This window comes from Oreochromis niloticus, linkage group LG17 (assembly GCF_001858045.2).
Source record: "Oreochromis niloticus isolate F11D_XX linkage group LG17, O_niloticus_UMD_NMBU, whole genome shotgun sequence".
Lineage (NCBI taxonomy): Eukaryota > Metazoa > Chordata > Actinopteri > Cichliformes > Cichlidae > Oreochromis > Oreochromis niloticus.
The window spans coordinates 20136044-20150615 of NC_031981.2; the positions used below are offsets into that span (position 1 = coordinate 20136044).

Below are 14572 nucleotides of genomic sequence, written 5' to 3' on the forward strand. Positions count from 1 at the left end.
TGTCAGCATAAAACAAAAGTCTAAATAACTACATACAGTGAGGATCAATGTTCCCTCTAAGCTGCGCACGTGCGCACTGCTGGCACGGTCTCTACGCACAGAAAATCTGCATTGCGCACAAAAAAAAATCTAACCTGAATTGAAATAAAACTTAAAACTTTAACAATTGTGTTTTGCAGTGTTAGTCAGTAAGTGACTGGCTGCTCCCGTATGGGATTAGAACTATGCCACCTTATCCCATAGTCCAGCCAATAATGCGATTCACATTCGTATATACGCAGCTAATCAACGTCGTTGACAGGCTATGACAGCGTCCTTATGTGCCGACACCGGTGTTTTAGCTGGCAAAGCGGCGTGGCTGATGTGCAGTGAAGCCATGTTAATGACAACGTGTACAACCATTGGAGATGTGAGCAGGACAGACAGAACAATTGACGGAAAAAGTGTGGACTTTATACCAGTTTTTAAATTGTGTTGATAGGCCACGTAAAACCAGAATTATGATAAAAATATATAATGTTTGGTTTTCTTCCTGAATACTATCGTTGTTTATATTTACTGCGGGAAGAAACGGTAGAAACGGCATTTTATAAGAAAAACACTCGAAAGCGCTCTCCACCTGTGAGCAAAACCAAAACCAAACCCCCCCACCCTTTCCTATTGGTCGAAAAAAGTACCATGTCGCCCAATCAAAAAATGATATGGCAAGTTGTTAAGAAACGGGGGGAAGTTTTAGAAGTGAGAGCGGTGTTTTGAGATGTGAAAGATTTGCGACGTTTAGCGCAAATCTTGTGTAGTTAGTGTGTAGTTAGTGTGTAGTGTAGTCAATAGTTTTGTTGTGTGTCAGAGAACAATGAGGCGGCTGCTGAATGTTACAGGTGTTACAGCAGTGATACATCTGCTGTTGTCAGGCCTGCAGGTATCAGGCTGTTGTTCTCCTTTATGTGGACAGAAATTATTTTTGGAGTGGCACAAACAATTTCTGTGGCATCAAATTTGATGCAGAACAGCTGATTGTTCTGTAAATAGTTTGAAATGTTAGGAAACCATCCTAAATCTTATATGTGACAGTGTTCTTTAACATAAACATAGAATCTAAAACTAAAAAAATTAAATGAAAAAATGTTGTGGATCTGATATGGTTTTCAGTGGCAATATTTTCAAACTATTTGTGTAAAAAGTTTTACATTCTTCATCCTTCAAATGTTACATAATTTGTGACAACATATCTGATAAATCTGTACATATTAATCAAACTAAATGACTCAATTTGACACACACACACACACACAAAGTCTGTGTACAGTTATTAAATGCGGGTGATTTTCTTTATGTGGCTGCCAAACATTTGTTTATGCTGCAACACCCCCCCCCTTACATAGAAAGAGACCTTCTAAAAATGTAATATTGTAATATCTTACAAACATTCCTCATTTCTCTGTCACCGGTTAGTTGTAAGAATCTTAATTAATCCCCCCCCCCCCCCCAAAAAAAAAAAAAATTTCAGTGGTTAATTCAGATATTATGTGGGTGAAAAGAAAATTTAGCCTAGGGCTTCAGTTTGTTTGAGTTAGCAGAACATTTCATCAAGGCTTTTAATGGCTTCCTCTTTAGAGATTGTTTTCCAGTCATCAGGAATCTCTCCTCTGCCCTGGAATTTTAGGTTATAGTGCTCTTCCAGTGTGTTTTGAAATCGGCACACAAACCATTTCCAGTACGATAGTCTCGACCCATCGGGGGTGATTCTCCATGTGGCATACTTTGAGCCAGCAGTTCTGTATTGTTTATAAGGAATGCTTTCCTCTGAATCATGATGAGGGTAAAACCTGCCTTCGCTCGAAACGTTTGTTGTGCAGAAAGTGATGCACAACTCCACTGTGCCTTTGTAGTGCCATCCTTGGATCCCATTAGGTCGATGGAAAGGGACGCTGTGGTCATCGGGACTGTGATCTTCAATAGTGTTGATACAAACAGCGGAACAGAATGGACACTTTACCCAGCAACGCTTACACAGCTGATCTGTGAGGATTTCATCAGGCTTCAGTCTGGATTCCTTCAAGTTTTCCAGTGACATGGTGCTCATCTGCACAATAATGGCAGCAAATCCTTTCTCTATCTCTCCCTTCAGAAAGTCAAAATCGTTTATGTCACTGAAGTTTTGAGAACAAATGGGATCCAGGGTGAGCTTATCATTTAGCACACTGGAAAACTCCTTCAGCCACGTGTCTGCGTCTCCTCCCTGAGTTTGGACTTTCTGTGTTGCAGTAAATAAAGCTTGACTAACAAGTGAGTTGATGTCAAGAACATTTTTCTCAAGTAAATTCGCAGCTTCATCCTTGTGATCTTTGAAGATGTATTTCTCTACTGCTGCTGTGATAAAAGCTTTTGTATGTCTCCTTGGGTTTTTGATGTAGGTGATGAAATCATCAAAGACTTCTTTCTCAGCGAGGGACTTCAGTATATGTTTCTCCAAGTCCAGAGTGTTGCCACTGAATGCTGGGAAATTGCACTTCATCTGGTTAGCCAGATCAATGGCAGTCCTGTTGTAGAGCGCCTCAACAGTGGAAGCTTTCAGCTTTTCACAGATCAGTTCTCCAAGGACAACAGCAGATGAATTTCCTTTGCAAAAGCTTCTAAAAACTGTGGAAAACTGTGCTTCCTTGCTTTCTAAATATGTGAGTGGATCATTCCTCATTTTGAATTTTTTGTGGGACTCGAGAAGCCAAGTCTCTGCTCTGTCAAACACATACAGCAAGAGATCAACTGTAAAATCCTTCTTCAAAGCAAATTTCCTCTCTGACACAAATTCCTCGACTTCGTCTTTCACATGTTTGGCAAGTTCATGCAAGTAAGTTGGTGTGTAGCCTCTTGTTGCTACAGGTTTGCTTTTCAGTGCAACAAGGGACTCGTTTTCAGCTTTTTCGATGAGCGATCTGATTTGTTGTTGTTCTTTAAATGAGAAAGAACTGCTGAAAGCATATTTTTTGTAAAGATCTACCACAGTCCCCAGAAATTTTGGTCCACTTGTCTTTAGGTAGTCTGAATAATCACCAATCTCAGATATTTTCTTGTATCTCCCACGTCTTTTTGATTCATCTACAAAAGCCACTTCAAAACCGAGTTCTTGAAGAATAGTACAATAATCTTCTTCCAAGTTGACGTCTACAACTGTTTTAGTATCTGCTGTTAATTCAGTAATCCAGCCACTCCAAACAGAGTTGAACTGTTTGTTAAGCTCTTCTTCATCTCTGACTTTATCCTTCAGTTGCTGAGCGAGCTCTTTGCTCTTCTGTAACAGCTTGTTCTCAAAGCCTGTCTTATCATCATCCAACTGTTTACATGCTTTCTTCTGCAGGATAACTCCATCCAGTTTTGTTTTTAATCTGCTCACCTGCTCATCATAAAACTCACTGATTTTGATTTCAAATCGTCCTCTCCACTGAGTCAACATTTCTTTATCTTTGTCACTCTCAAAGTATGTTTTTATCGCTTTCCTAATTTCTTTAAATGTTTTGCTTGTTTCCTCCAAAAGATAAGTCTTCTCAACCTTGTCAAGATCTCCATTTTCAATTCTGTTATGAAGCTGTTCTTCAGTGGTCAACATCTTGCTTCTAAGGGCCCAGGTCCAGTTCCCATACTGAACCTCAAGTTTTCTGTATACTGCGATTTCAAGTGTGTTTTTAAAACTGAAAACAAAGCTTTCATTCAGAAGGGCGTTCCACAGGTCCTGAACTTTGGTCTTGAACTGAGAGAGTGTGATTCCAGCAGACTTTGAAGCTTTAGACAGGATGACGTTCTTTAGTTCTTGGATGCTCTCACTGTAACCTGGATTTGGAGGAGCCATGGGTGGACTGCCCTCCCATAGCTGGGCACAGTATTTCACATCTTTTTGCACATCAAATTCAATGACATCACTGAAGCACTCTGCATCGCAAACCTCCTCTTCAGCTGCTAGCTTGGTCATCTGGTCCAGTTTTTCCTGCAGGCGTCTCTTTCCATCCATGTTTTTCTCTGCTGCTGCCACATCTGTAACATTCTGGTGAACAAACACACAACTGGGAGAAAGCTGAACTTTCTTCATCCTCATGAAAGCCTGAACAACAATCTGCAGAATGTCCTGCATCTCAGATGGATTCTCTCCAAAGATGTTGATCAATGTCAAGTTTCCCAGACCAACAACAAATGTTGCCAGTTCATTGTCATGGTGAGGAGTGGCATTACCTTCCAACTCAAGAGCACAGAGTCCTTCAGTGTCCACCACTAGAACATAGTCGGTCTGAAAGTCTTTCTGCATCTCCTCTGATACTTTGAGCAATTGCATAAAGGCACCTTTGGTGCACCTGCCAGCACTTACTGCAAACTGCAAACCAAACATGGTGTTCAGCATTGTTGATTTTCCACTGCTTTGTAGGCCTAAAACTGACAACACAAAAACCCTCTGGTCACCCAGTTTCTTGATGACTTCCTCTAAAAGACTGGAGATCCACGTTAAAGGCACGTGACCTGCATCTCCATCCATCAGCTCCATTGGATATCCTGATATCATCAACTGTGCAGCCAGCTCAGGATATTTAGACCAGCCAGTGTTGTTGCTCTCCTGCTGTATGTCTCTATGGGCTTCATAGATCTGTCCCATTTCCCTGAAGATGTGCTCCAAGCCAAAAGAAGCAGACTGCAGTTTTTTGGAGATGTCTTCGAGCTCAGCTTGTTTCCTCGATAACAAATCTGATTTGTCGTGTTTGTTTTTCAAAACCAAGACCTCAGACCATGTTGTATTGTAACTTCTGAGAATCAAAGAAAGATAATTTGTGGAGAGCGCATCTATTAAGATCTGAGTCCATTTTAGGAAATATTCTTTGTCTATTGGTGGCAATGATGAGAGGCTTCCAATGAACAGCTCCATCAGTTTACTGCAGGAAGCAGCACATTGTTTCTGACGGATTCTCATCAGTTCTTGTTGCTTTTGACTTTTCTCCCTTTCAATTTCTCCTTTAAGATGAAACAGCTGTTTGTGTATTTTGCACCAGTCACACCAGAGCTGCCCTTGAACAGCAAGAAATTCATCTTTGATCTTTGAGACATCCATGTTGTCTTTTGTGAGCAGATTCATTATTTGCAAAGCAGCAGATTTCCCTCTTTGACAGGCTGGGTCACTTTCATCCACTCTGGTTCCAGAGAGCTCAGCCATGGTTTCAAGATGGAAAAATGGCTTCAAGTTGGATCCATCTGGAGAAGATAAAACTTCTCTAATGATCTTTTTCAGCTGTTCAGATACATCCGCTTGGTTTTTATCTTTGAGCCCGATAATGTATTTTCCATTTTTTGTCTTAACATCACAGCAATCATCAACAGTGATGCAAATGAGCGACTTCTTGGACTTAAAAAGATTTGCTATGAAAGAACTACTTTCTTTGTTTTTCTGCAGAGTTTCAACAAGAAAAATATTGATGGAGGATTTTTCAATCAATATTTCACGCTGTTCTTCAAGTGACAGCGCGTCACCATGAAGATTACAAAAGGCAATGCAGTCATTGAAGGCATCATTGGGTTTTCCAGCAGGACAGTACCAGGCAATCTCTGCCACACCATCCATCAGATGGCGAGACTTGGTGCTTCCTAGGCAGTTTCTGTGGAAGAAGGTGCTGTGACGATCGTTGAGCAAAGTGTTCATCATCTGAGATTTAGACACTGACAAAGAGCCCAGGCGGAGAAATGACACCAAGGGTGTCTGAGCTTTGTAGACTGGGATATTCTTCATGGTGACAATTTGTGAGTCAGGCTCGATTTGAGTTACCTTCCAGCTTTTTGTTATTTGTCTGAATGTCCACAAAGGACACACAATCTCCTTTGATACTGGGTCAGGAACAAGCAAAGGTAAGGCATACTGACACTGAGCGAGCTTTGCAATTATGATCTGTTTAAGGAAGCTGTCTGAGCAGTGATATACTGCCATCTGAACATCCATTGGATGCAGAGGAGTCTGTTCTTTCTCATGTGCGTCTACGCTTGTTCTCAATAAAGCCTCCAAATCACCGTCATCTGTCTCAGTGATTTCAGAAACTGTGGGATTTAAATAGGCCATCTCAAGACTGTCTGGTCTTACAAGAATACATCTGGCCCTGTAGTCTAACATCGTCAGTCTGTAGAGAAACATCTGAGCTAGATCTTTCTCAGATGTGATGTGGTGCTGTTTTATAGGTGGGCGTATTTGAAAAAAATCTTCTACTGAAAACTTGAGTTGGAGTTTGTCTTGAAGATGAAGTCTGCTGAGCAGTGTCTCAAATTGTCCATGGTGTGACTTCTTCTGTGAGAATGAAATTAAAATATCTTGTCACATGAAAGAACAAACCAAATAGTCATTTTGATCATTTGGTAGAAATGTTTACTCTCCTACCTCCTCTTCATTTTTACTCATGTCATTATCTGACGTTTCTGCGGGATATCAATGAAGCAGAACCAAGTGAGTTGGAATCAGCACATTTCTCTAATGTTTGACGCAAATGTTTCAGTGTAAATACTTTATAAATGTAACTATTCATATATTCTATCTATCTATCTATCTATCTATCTATCTATCTATCTATCTATCTATCTATCTATCTATCTATCTATCTATCTATCTATCTATCTATCTATCTATCTAGCTATTTGCTATTGTGTATGATCAGAGTCCAAATTAAAAATATTACCCTTCTTATTGGCTTCAGATGACGCTTGAATCTTGATTATAGAGTTTTCTGCTGGTGCTGCAGTGTCATCAGTCTTTGACTGTATGTCTTCATTCACAGTGTAGCTCTAAAAAACAGATATTTTAACTTAGCTTTCAGGTAGAGCCACTGACCTTTATAACAAAATGATGACAAGATCTTCATTTTTTGTGAAATCTGTTATGGCTAGAAATTACTTTCTTCACAAATAAAATTTTAAGCATTAGAGAATAAAAGATATTGATAAACATCTCACAGATGTATCGTAACTTGTTGCTCCCTGTCAGTATTCAACAAAGACTGAACCAAAATGAAGCAGTTTGTGAAAAACTACGTATGAGAAACAGTCCACCCCAGGATTAAGTAAATTGCAGAACCACTTTTAGCAGCAATAACTTGAAGCGCTCACTCTTTCACATCGCTGCTTCAGTTCTTTGAGATTTGTGGTTGTTTATTTTTGCACAGCTCTCTTAAACTCCCACCACAGAATTTCGGTTGGGTTGAGGTCTGGTCTTTCACTGGACAATTTCAACACTTTTGTTCTTTTCTTTTTCAGCCTTTCTGTTGTAGATTTGCTGTGTGACATTTACTTCAAAATATCTTTTGACTTCTTTAGTATACAGACTTCCTGGACAACTCAGTGACTGTAAGGTTTTCTGTGGCTGCAAAACAAACCCAAATCATCACGTCTCAACCACAGTGTAGACAGTTGGTATGAGGCGTTTGCGGTGATATGCTGAGTTTTGTTTTATGCATTATGGGCAAACATCTCCACTCTGTTCTCATCTGCCACAGTGCATTGTTCCAGATATTTTGTGGTTTGTTCACATGAAGCTTTGCAAATCTAAACTTTTTTTTAGAGAGAGAATAGAGACTTCCTCCTGTAGACCTTCCAAAGAAACTGTATTTGTTCAGTCCTTTTCTACTGACATGAACTTTAACATTTAGTATGCTAACTGGGGCATGTACAGTCAGGAGCTCTCATGCTTTTCACAGTTTCTCTGAGCATTTTACGTCTGACCTTTATGTCCACTCCTTGGAAGATTGTATTAACACACACTTCTCACACTGCTCCAGATCTGCACATTGCCAAAACTTCAACTTTTCTAGAGATGATCACAGTCGATGACGATGGTGTACTTAGTTTTTAACACACTGCTACTGCAGTTTGGCTTTTTTCTGTTAAATAAGTGATGACATTGTGTAATCTGTCATGTTTTGTTGTGCACCTGAGGTTGTGTTTCCTGGTAAGGAACAGATGACTTAATTATATTTGTAAAACAAAAAAATTGATAGTGTTTTTTCTTTTCATCAGAGTATATAAGTTCTGTTATAAGTGCTATAAGTAGACTTAGAGGCGCAGTTTGGTGTTCATTTTGCTATGACAGTGAATAGGGACAATACAGAGACTTCATCTTTACCTCTGTTTCAGCTGCGCTCTTCTCTGACTCCTCTCCTGCAGGTTAAGTTAACAGCAGGCAGGTTAAAGGATCGAACATTGAAGACATGCTTTATCAAGTGTCAAAATATGTTATTTTAAAGAAATGAATCTCCTTCAGTTAGATATAAAGAATATTAGTTGTATTTATACATTGATGTATTAATCGAGATGCTGCCCCTGTCAAAGGTGACCTCTTTACTTTCAATCCGTCCAACTGAAGGATTGGAGCCAAAAGTTTTACACACTGCTAAACAGTAACAGAATGAGCAATAATCCATGAACAGAAGTTATGCTTCACTAACTGCACTGTGCCTAAAATAAATAATGACACACATATAGGTGATGTAAAATAATATGATGTATCAAAAGACTACTGTTGTTAAGATACAAAATAGCACATAAAGTTAGCAAACAAAATTATATCTGTGTGAACAAACTGATAAATTGCCTGTTTAAATGTCACATGATCTGATTTACATCTTCTGATTGGTGGTGCTGAGGACATGGTCACTTTTGAGGACAAAGGGAAGTGACATTTTGGGGTATTTGTTAATAAACCATGTTTTGGAAGAAGGTCAGTGTCTGATTTATCAAAGTTAGAAGTGAACCAACTCAGTTATTGTGCACACTGACAGCTTTTACACGATATTGTTCATTTTGAATGATGTTTAGACACTTTTGGATCTGAACTGTTGAATCTGTTGAATTCGTAAGACTGTTTATTTCTTTGCAAATGAGCAAAGCATCAAATAGTTATTTCCCTCAATGTATGTTACTGTAGAAGAAAAGTTTGGTTACCTTTCTCAATGTTTAAAGGTTGTGATGGAGTCCAGGTTTCAGATTCTCCTCCTCCTGTTGCGGTGTCTTCTCTTTTCTCTGACTGATCCTCATTTTCGTCTCGTGGCTCACTCTGAGTAAAGAAGTCACTTGACTTTATTTGCTGGCTGCGATGTCTTAGATTCAAACAGTACATGTGATTTGGCTCTATATAAATAAAACTGAACCGAACTGAACTTGTCATTATGTTCAGAACACAGACGTTGTCCTTTAATGATGAACAAACATTAAAGGGTAAAACATTACCTTTCCTCTGACTTCACATGTGTTCTCCACTTTTTCTTCTACTGCAAGAGGACATAGAAGAGATTGATTGTGCAGTCAAGGCAACCATGCTTTGTTCATGTTTTTTGCATCTTGTCCTTGGTAAATGGGGTTGTACGCCGTCTTAGTGACTGAACATGGATCAATACTCAATACTGAGTTTTATATTGGTTCAACAAACTGAGAAGATTTTCTGACCACACTGATAACAATGTGTGGAAGGCAGTAATTAGTCTGTTGACTCTGAGGTAAATTATTTTGCTGCTTGCAAAAGATATTTGACTTTGTTGTTGCTGTTGCTTTAGTGTAAAGTGTAGTGTGAAAACGTCAGATTTTATACAGAAATATAACTTTAATTAATGTTTACACATATGTCTCTGTGCTGAGCTTCATTTCTCTTCATAATCACGACAGTGGAAGACATTTTTTTCCATTTCTCTGCTGCATGTACGAGCTGTTTTGGGACATGCATTTTTAGAGATCAGAGCTTGAAATATGTGCTGAGAATTGTTCAAGAACAGCCCTCAAAAACACTTAAAATTACTGAAGGAACAGTAAGTAGAGATTACACATTTGATATCTGTAGAAACACAGATTGGACCCAGCTGGACTCATCTCCTTCAGAGCTGCACACTTTTGTGTTTAATAAGATGAATAATTCTTCATTGTGTTTAAACTCCAAAAAAAATTTTTTTTTAAAAATGCTCAGTCAGTCTGTTGTGATCAGATTACCTCTGTTATTGGTGGAAGATGGTGCTGGAGCGTTTTCAGATTCACTTCCTGTGCTCGTGATGTTCAGCTCTAGGTGCTGAGCTTCACCAGTTTTATTCAATAAAGGCTGAGAAAACAGGTAAAAAATAACAGGTTAGATCTGAGATAAAAATGATCTTTGTTCAAAACAAAGGACAAAACAAAAAAGGCATTCAAGACAAATGCAAATGTTGAAGTGTTTGACTGTAAGGATGTACACAGAAATGCAGTTATTTGCAAATCCCATAAACTGATATTTTATTCCTAATAGACCACACAAAAAATATCTGATGTTTAAACTGAGACATTTTACTTATTTACTAAAAATACAGGCTCATTTTGAATTTGATGACAGCAACATGTTTCAGAAAGTAAGTGGTACTAAAGACAAACAGCCGGAGGGACATTTGCAGCTAATTTGGCTGACAGGTCAGCAACATGAGCAGAGCATTTTAGGGTTTGTGGCAAGTAAAGATAGGCAGAGGTTAATCAATCTGCAAAACAACTGGGCATTCTGGGTAACAACAATTGTGTGTCATTGTTTTTTGTAGATTTAAGCAAAATGTATCTTATGGACATGCTTGTAGTGTTTATCTTGAAATTTAACTCTTAGAAAATGAATATGTGTGACAGCTGTACGATTAAATGTGAGAATTATAAATATATATATATATATATATATATTTTACCTTTGTTGTAGTTTCACTTTCATCCAACTCATCTATGGAAAAAGAAAAAAAAACACAACTCATACATAATGTCAGGTTTGATTACTACATTTAAGTCCTGAATGTTTCAGTTTGTTACTTTTAATGTAACAACAGTCGCCTCAAAGCACCTTACACTATACAGTCCCCTATGAGCAGCACTTAGCGACAGTGGGAAGGAAGAACACCCTTTTGAAACGAGTAGACCTCTGGCAGAAACAGACTCAGGAAAGGGCAGCAATCAATGCAACCAGCTAGAAAGGTGAGGAAGAAGAAAAAAGAAGTGCATAGGGAGAAAAGACAAAATGCAAGAGTTCAGACTGAAGTAAATGATCTGCATTGTGAAGAAGTGAACAAGCCCGCTCAACTGTGCTATTGGGATAACATGGTACTATGAGCTATTTCAGATAAGATGAAGTATTGTACATTCAAATCTGGATTTAACAGGAAGTCAGGGAGATAAGCTGGTCCAGCAAACATGCCAGTGCAGGCCCACAGTGGGTAGATGTGGGTGTATTGTGGAGCTGTGGGTGTGACGAATCCACATTTATCCCATGGACTATGGGGCCCAAGTGGTTGTGCAGACACAGGGTCCACGGCAGTTTTGCCTTGTTGGGTCCTCATGTGTGAAACCCATCATGGGCTCCATCAAGCAGATAAAATAAATGAAGTGAACGACTTTCTATAAATGTAGGTCAGATGATTTATCGCTTACTTGCTATTTAGTTATTACTCTTCAATGTTCAGTTTCTATGATTGTAAAGAGTGATTAAAACGTTAACAACAACAAGGGGTAGGCTTCTTCGGCCTGCACTGACTAAAGAGCCTGGTTAGCTGACAGTTTATTTTGAACAATGTGGGACATTAAACCTGCCATTTACAACTACAAAACAGTCACATTTATTATATGCACCACTGAACAGGGCTGTGGAGTGTTGGTGAAACAGCTGCAGAGCCAGAAGCACGTTGTGAGTTTTCTAACGGTTAAGCTAGTTCATCTAAAAAAACACACTCATTACAGAAATGCTACAAGCCCAGTCTGCAGCTAGCTATATGGGGTACCTGCCTAATTAAGGCATTTGTGTTTTACAACCAGAAAGAGTGTGCTATTTAAAAGATGAATTAATCAACTACAAAATCAGCTAGCAGCAGAACACCAGTGTGTACAGTAACAGAGAGATCACAGTACCGTCTGTAGCACAGCAACAGCAACAGCAGCAGCACAAGCGGAAGATTTTACTCTTTCTTCTTTTTCTCCAAAATCTACAGCTTCTTTTCCCTCCTTTCTTTTCTGCTGTCTGCTCAAGGTCCTCCATCTCTGTGGATTCTCATCCAAGCAGAAGATCAGTAGTGTAATCTATCAGGGATGATTCATAAAGAGCGATTAGAAAAGAAAATTACAGACAACAGAAAATTAAATAACTGCATCTTGGTTTCATTTTGAATCAAGGAAAAAAAACACAACTTTATCATAGCAGCAGATAGCAGAAATGAACTGTAAACAACGAATGTGCTTTTCCCAAAAACAAATACACAATAAACTGAGACCTTAGCAGGTCAGCAAACAGATTTCAGCGGAGAGCTGCTGTTGCCCAGACTAACCAGCAGACATAGTGACACAAACTGAAAACTGGTTCTGAATTTAGTAAAATTAGAAGTACCACACTGTTGAAACACCTCATTATAAGAAAAGCTTCATAGAATTAGCATTTCAGAAATCTAACGCTTTGGTGTTGTATTAAAAACAACCCCAAAGTGAAACTGACCACACTTGACATGCTGCTTATGGTTTTCTTTTCCATCTACACGTGAACCAACCCCTTCACCCTGCCTGCTACCCTTCAGTCACAAATCACCCCTGACACACTTGTTCCATTAAAAACATTAACTTCTATAATTACAAGGCAACACATGTCTCGTGACCCACAATGCTGGCACTGTGCCTGTGCACCTGTGATGTGATCCGTGTGTGTGATGATTTGTGCTTGTGATGTGTGTGATGAATGATTTTCAACTGAGCAAAAAGAATGTCACAAATATTTGCAGACCTTTGACTGCACATGAAGCTTTTTTTTTTATTTTTTGAGATTTGTGAAGTTAAACAAAAAAATGATCCGTGGTTAGAAGTCATCATAATGTGTTTTGGTAAATATGAACCATTTTCAGTGTTTGTTTACATCTGGCTTCGACTGCGTCCTCTCTAAGATCACTCTGTAAGAATGAAAAGGTGGCTGTTTCCCTGTTTTTGTTTTTTTAACTTCTTTGACTTGAAGTTTTTTTCTTCTTCTTCCTTTATATATTAACTGTCTACTTTGTTACCTTTACAAATGTGCTGATCCCTGCATTGACTGCAGTTCTTCAGTTTGTGGACAGAAACATATGAGTTCTCAGTCATTTTCCTATCATGTAAAAAAAAAAAATCAGTCATCTCAGAGATGACAGCAGCTGAACAGGGTCTCAGACCAAACTACGTAGTTATCTGTCAGCTGCTCTAACCACTGTCCTTTGCCTTGCTCAAGTTACATACCTATAATTTCTAGCTGCCCATCCTCCCACAGCAGACTAAAACTGCTCCTGATTATATTGTATGTATAAAAATGTTAAACTAATATTTTTGAAAGCCCCACATAAGAATGGAGGAATATGTCAGCAGGGACTTTACCGATGAGCAAAGAGTGGAGAGTACCAAACTTTTGTCAACTAGACAAACTGACAGAAAAAGGAAGCGCAACCACATCAAATGTGAAAGCAACAAATATGAAAGTTCACTCAAAGTTCAAAGTTTAACAGAGTTTTTCACATGAAAACTAAATTAAAGTAAAAACAATGTGCATAAGATGGATAAATTAAAGGAAAGCCCAACATAAACTGTCTTAGACCACATGCTGGACGATCATGTGCTGCACGAACAGGTTTAGTGCTTGTTGGCATTTATTCTCCAAGTGTTTCTGGAGGGATGAGCACAGTTCTTAAGAAAATAAATTCCCAGATTTGGTGTTTTAACCGCAATATGGGAATATGTGCATATATTTGTGGTCAGACGTTTACATCCACTCATCATGGGCATGAATGTCAGGGCAGTTTTAGGCTTTTCACAGTTTCCTTGAACTGTTGTTTTTCCGGGATGGGATGATTACACAGCATACATCCTTGATGACTTAATCCACACACAATCCAAAATATACAAACAGGCTCAAATACAGACATACACTCGCATTAATATAGGGTTTAACTTTTGGCCTTCAACAAATTTCTGGCCTGAATACAGTTGGATATTTGACCAGAATTAGCAGAATTTATTTAAATTCATGCCCATGATGAGTGTTTGTAACTCTCTGATCACAGCTGCATGATTCACTGTCATCCTTATTAAACCTTTTAACCCTGGAAGAGCTAACTCGGCTTTGCAGTGAATTAAAGTAACCGACACACGCGCGCACTCACACACAAAAATGTTCCACAGTAAATACGTACTCACCTTTTCTTTGTGTTTCTGAGCTCGGTCCAGTTTGTGTAGATGCAGCTGCGTCTCAGTAAATCTTATCAGCACAGTTTTATAGAGTTCAGCAACCTTTGACTGGAGATCTGCCCCTGAAAAAGCCTTCCCACAGGCTTTGAGCCAATGCCATGTAGTGTAGAGGTGAATGAAAGTAAAAGTAAAAGTATGATATCATTGCGCATTATATCATTTACCAGAAATGATGTGGCTTAAAAGAAACGTTGGGCTCTTCATAACTGAGGATCAACATCGCAGGAAGCACGACTGCAGTGTTACCGCCTGCATTTATGTAGCAGCTCGTTAGACTTTGAGCCCACAGCTAATTTTACTTTGTTTGCATGATGACAAAGAAAGTGTGGTGCTTTAA

The 14572-nt window shown here is 38.9% G+C and overlaps 1 protein-coding gene across 5 annotated transcripts; it reads right to left on the reverse strand.

Annotated features, from left to right (window-relative positions):
- Window positions 1-912: 912 nt before the first annotated feature.
- On the reverse strand, window positions 913-14341 carry LOC102077686 (interferon-induced very large GTPase 1). Of its 5 annotated transcripts, XM_019346493.2 has the most exons (11): window positions 14185-14328; window positions 13026-13105; window positions 11896-12063; window positions 10689-10720; window positions 9982-10087; window positions 9232-9272; window positions 8947-9058; window positions 8129-8163; window positions 6690-6795; window positions 6395-6432; window positions 913-6304 (listed from the first exon to the last, which is right to left on the reverse strand). In XM_019346493.2, exons 3-11 carry the CDS (start codon window positions 12020-12022, stop codon window positions 1571-1573), a joined length of 5331 nt encoding a protein of 1776 aa, XP_019202038.1. In that variant the 5' UTR covers window positions 12023-12063; window positions 13026-13105; window positions 14185-14328; the 3' UTR covers window positions 913-1570. The 5 variants fall into 5 exon arrangements, with proteins under 5 accessions (XP_019202038.1, XP_019202039.1, XP_013128526.2 ...); XM_019346494.2 differs by lacking the exon at window positions 13026-13105 and having other exon boundaries at window positions 9232-9269; window positions 14185-14341; XM_013273072.3 differs by lacking the exon at window positions 13026-13105 and having other exon boundaries at window positions 14185-14341.
- Window positions 14342-14572: the final 231 nt, after the last annotated feature.